General features: G+C 33.8%; 1 protein-coding gene across 1 annotated transcript in view; it reads left to right on the top strand.

Annotated features, from left to right (window-relative positions):
• Positions 1-3,312: 3,312 nt before the first annotated feature.
• Positions 3,313-5,000, top strand: part of LOC122246498 (apolipoprotein D) — a 21,164-nt gene continuing 19,476 nt past the window's right edge. Inside the window, exon 1 of the mRNA XM_086549733.1 lies at positions 3,313-3,505. Within this exon, the coding sequence (XP_086405859.1) occupies positions 3,314-3,505 (192 nt within the window). The 5' untranslated portion in view covers position 3,313. The remainder of the gene's footprint in view (positions 3,506-5,000) is intronic.

Below are 5,000 nucleotides of genomic sequence, written 5' to 3'. Positions count from 1 at the left end.
AATTGCAATTATTCCTGGGAACTTAAAAGAAAGTTACGGAACTAATTTTTGATAAGCTCAATGTAACACTTTCAGTCAAGACCATGTGTTCGGAATCAAATATTTCTCCACTTAAAACAGTAGCCAGAGTTTCAAGATACGGAACATGTTAAATTTTGAAGATTGCTGTCAGAGTAAGTATCTGAACTAAATTATTACATTTATTTGTAAAATACAAACGTAAGTCCCTTTATCTTACTATAAACAACTTGCACGTACATCTTTCAATAGTATTGGTTTCTAACTGATGGTCCAATATTTAATAGATATACTTTTTTCCCGTTTAGAATAGATCTGATGACCGTAAGCAGGTTTTAGTAAATGAATAGCTTTAGCATTACAATCATACGCTTTAAATGATTGTAACACTTATTTTCTTATCACAAGCGCGAGTGAATTGTTTGAAATGTAATCGAGAAACTTCATAAGAGCACTAGATGTAAAGTCTAAACCTTTTAAGTGATCCTTAAGTATCTTAGTCTAGGTTCACCTGTCACTTAATGGTCATGCTTAGGTACTCCCAGTCGTTTGTGTGTAAATAGGCCTATCGTGTAATAAACCCAATGGGATGCAGTGGCGTATTTCTGGTTATGGTTCTCCTTGTTTTCAAATAAATTGATTTTTATACATGCTTTGATAAATGTGTGTTCTATTAGGATTATGAATGGTTATTCGAATTATATTTGACAAAATGCGCGTGCAATTTCTTAAAAGCAAACAAAATTAAGCAAATGTTTGTCGCTTCCGTATCTAATATTAAGAATTGTCTTGTTTAATTTGTGATGTAATGTAGTGATAATCATGATTTTTTAAAAAGTTTTTTGAAGTGTAATGCAGTAGGTGTGATTAATATCTATGACAGAATGTTGACCAAGGAAATCGTTAATCATAGTAAATGAAATATCTAAAACTATGAAGTAACTCCTATTGATAAATAAAGGACTTCGTTTCTTAAATAAATCCCATCATAAATAAGAAATTAACGATTAGCAAAAGAAAAAAAAATACCTATGATTATCTGGAAATGGGAAGTATAGATAAAGGCAAATAAAAATAAAAATAAATAAAACATAATTAGAAATAAACAAATAGATAAAACTAGTTATGATTATAAAACAGCACACACACGAGCATGAAGTGAAAAAAAGAGAAATGAAAAAAAAACAATAGACCTAATAAACAGATGTGAAAGAGAAAAAACAAAAACAAAGTTCTGATAAAAAAAAAAGTTCAGCCTGTGTGAAGGAAAAAGTAAACGAGACTAAAGGGGTGAAAATAAGGGGACTTGAAAGTTTTCTTCACCACAATCAGAACCAATATTGGTACCTGCTTTGTGTCCAACGGATCATTCCCGATCAAATATGACAAAGGGAAAGTGTTATCACTTTTTCTTCTTCTTTTTATTTTTTTTTTTTTTATTTTTTTTTTTTTTTTTTATTTTTTTTTTTTGCACGGGGTCAAAATTTAAGGATCGGTGATATTTTTAAACCCTTATAACCTGCAATAGGTAATGTATTCCTACGTTTTTTGGTGTGTTTTTTTTCCGCGCCATGCAGAAGGGTTTGGCTCGTAAATATTTTCAAAACTTTCCCAGGAACTTATATGCCCGACTGCAAAAGGTTACAAGTCCATGTTATTTTCCATTCCCTGGATTTTTTTTTTCTTTCTTTTTTTTTTTTTTTTTTTTTTTTTACCAAAAAGACACGCACATAGACTTTTTATCCTCCCCACCACAATGTTATGTTTTTTTTCCCGTTGTTCTATTACCAATAGTGTTTTTTGTTCTATTATTTGGTATGACATTTGATAATCAAAGCCATCAACCGTTTATCTGAAATGAACAAGCATAGTATAGCGATGATGAAATAAGTATACATAGCAATGATAACATAAGCATACACAGAAATGATAAGATAAATATACATATCAATGATAATATGATGAATATACATATCAGTGATAGAATAAATATACATAGTGATTATAAGATACAGATGATAAGAATACATAAAAATAATAACATAAGTATACAAAGCAATGATAAGGTAAGAATACATACCAACGATAAGATAAGTAAACATAGCAATGATAAAATAAGTATACACACAACCGTAGACTAACCATCACTTTATGATGAATTAACCTAACGCGATTATCTCTCAGACACTGATTAATTAAGGAGAAGAGAGTGTGAGTTCCGTGTTCATGAAAGTGGTGGAAAAATTCTTAATTTAATAGAGCATTCACGGGTAGACTAAAGACCGGATCAGTGGCCATCATGCACTACTTAAGTAATTATGAATAATTGTAAAATGCGGAGTAATTTTGTTGCCATAAGCCAGGATTTGTTTTTTTTTTCATGTACACATTCATAGAGTAATCGCTGCTTTACTATGTTGTATAGATATAGTATATCACGTTCTGTATGTAGGAATATGTGTTCATTTCCCTCTTCGAAACGAAGTATAACAAAATTCAAAACTTGGTTTGGTAAATGTTATTCATACTTTTGTTTTCAGAATGACGCAATGTTCATAACTCAGAGAAAAAAATCGTATTTTAACTTTTTTTTACACAAATGTAACCGGAGAATACTATTATTCATAAATCTAATTAAGTTCCAGTGAGATTTGTGAACTAGGGAAGGTTATACGAATCATAATCACGAAACTAAGGGTATATCAGTATCTATTACACATCACAGTTGACGGAAGAAACCTATAATCGGTAAATAATCCTTGTATAAGCTTTGGATTTCTTTATCCTACTTTTTAATTGCTTCGGGTCCTTCCAACGTCACAGAGTGAAAGTACGACTAGAAAGTGAGACAATATCCGCGAAAATCCGTTTGTATCCAATTAGAAAACACGCCTTTTCTTTACATTAAGTGATTAACTTACAATAAGTAATCATTCGCGTTAGACCTTGTGGTTTTTTAGCATCTAGAAGCCAGTAAAGACAGATGATTAGAAAGGCAACCAAGTGGCCGCGAATACTGTAGCGCGGGAACATGCCTCGGCGGTCGCGTTTCTCTCAGTGTAGCCAGATGCTTCCAAGAAGTTTCCAGATTTAATGAAGTTCCAGACCCGTTTTCCTGTACTTTTTCACAAATAAATCTATCTGCAATAAACACCCAGCACGTCCCACTGATAGAATACTTAGATTCATACCAAACCAATGGTGTTATTATACTCAGAACAATAGGCAACTGGTATGGCCACACTTTTTTTCCGGAGGCGGGGCCTAGCGAATATACTGACCCTCCGAGGCGCCCATGCTGGTTAGTCAGTCGTCAAATATAGTCGAGGAAGGAGCTGTCTTTACACTCGCAAGCACTGTCATTACTCGCGGAGCTCTTGTTACCAAGATGCGAGCAGCGCTTTTGTTACTCTTAGCCCTCGTTGGCGTGACCAAAGCTGGTGTTTGTCCGAAGTACCCGATCATCAAGGATTTTGACTTCACTCGGGTAAGTTGAACGTTTTTGTTGGAAAAGAGAGTGACAGATATTCTGCCGATTTTATTGCTACCAGTGGTAATGAATTGGAGTACAAAAATATTTTGTAATGTTAACAGCCGTTCTAGTGGAAACATCACTTATTTTTTTCAGAAGGATTGAAAATTATTGTACGGAAGATGACAAAGTTATTATGTAAAAGCAAATGTTAATGACACATCTATGAATTTACCTGTAAATGATTAGCATTACCTCGTATGAATCGCTTCATTAAAAAGGTGGTGATTAAAAAATGATTCTGTTAAGTCTTTAGAAGATAATCGCTCTCTCTCTTTCTTTCTCTCTCTCTCTCTCTCTCTCTCTCTCTCTCTCTCTCTCTCTCTCTCTCTCTCTCTCTCTCTCTCTCTCTCTCTCTCTCTCTCTCTCTCTCTCTCACTTTTTTTTGTTTCCACCGCTTCTCTCTCTCTCTCTCTCTCTCTCTCTCTCTCTCTCTCTCTCTCTCTCTCTCTCTCTCTCTCTCTCTCTCTCTCTCTCTCTCTCTCTCTCTCTCTCCCCTCTCTCTCTCTCTCTCTCTCTCTTCTCTCTCTCTCTCCTCTCTTCTCTTTCTCTCTCTCTCTCTCTCTCTCTCTCTCTCTCTCTCTCTCTCTCTCTCTCTCTCTCTCTATCTATCTCATCTCTCTCTCTATATCAATCATATTTATATATATATTTTTTTTTATCTCTCTCTCTCTCTCTCTCTCTCTCTCTCTCTCTCTCTCTCTCTCTCTATATATATATATATATATATATATATATATATATATATATATATATATATACACACATATATATACATATACATATACACATACCTCCCTCTCTCTCTCCCTCCCTCCTTCTTCCCTCTTCCTCTCCCTCCCTCCCTCCCTCTTTTTCTTCTCTCACTCGCGCATACATAAGTATTATCTTTATTTCTCACTGTCTTTTCTCTCTTTCTTTCTCTTCATAATAATTACTGCATCCAGTGAAAATCATAGTAGATTACTTTTTCAATATCTCACCTTCCTTCGTCGTAAAAAAATATATATATATATATACATCAAATGAATATAAACTATCAGTTTAAAAAGACACATCAAATGAATATAAACTATCAGGTTAAAAAAAATACATCAAATGAATATAAACTATCAGTTTTAAAAAAATACATCAAATGAATATAAACTATCAGTTTTAAAAAAATACATCAAATGAATATAAACTATCAGTTTTAAAAAAATACATCAAATGAATATAAACTATCAGTTTTAAAAAAATACATCAAATGAATATAAACTATCAGTTGAAGAATAGTGACAAAGACACCTTTAGAATTTGTTAGCTTCGTACCTGCAACGTCGTGAGGGCGCAGTAAGCAACGGTTCCCCAGGTGGCTTCCCGTAGCTCCTGGTTTAAGGCCAGCTGTTTTCGATGACTTCGAGGTGACGCTCGAAAGCCTGGCGCTAAGTTGCTGTCAATTCTTCCTGCC

The sequence above is a fragment of the Penaeus japonicus genome, unplaced genomic scaffold, assembly GCF_977035675.1.
Source record: "Penaeus japonicus unplaced genomic scaffold, GWHDUDI00000001_assembly GWHDUDI00000002, whole genome shotgun sequence".
Taxonomy (NCBI): Eukaryota; Metazoa; Arthropoda; class Malacostraca; order Decapoda; family Penaeidae; genus Penaeus; species Penaeus japonicus.
The sequence above is the reverse complement of the archived record's forward strand: the minus strand, read 5'-3'. Positions and strand labels throughout refer to the sequence as shown.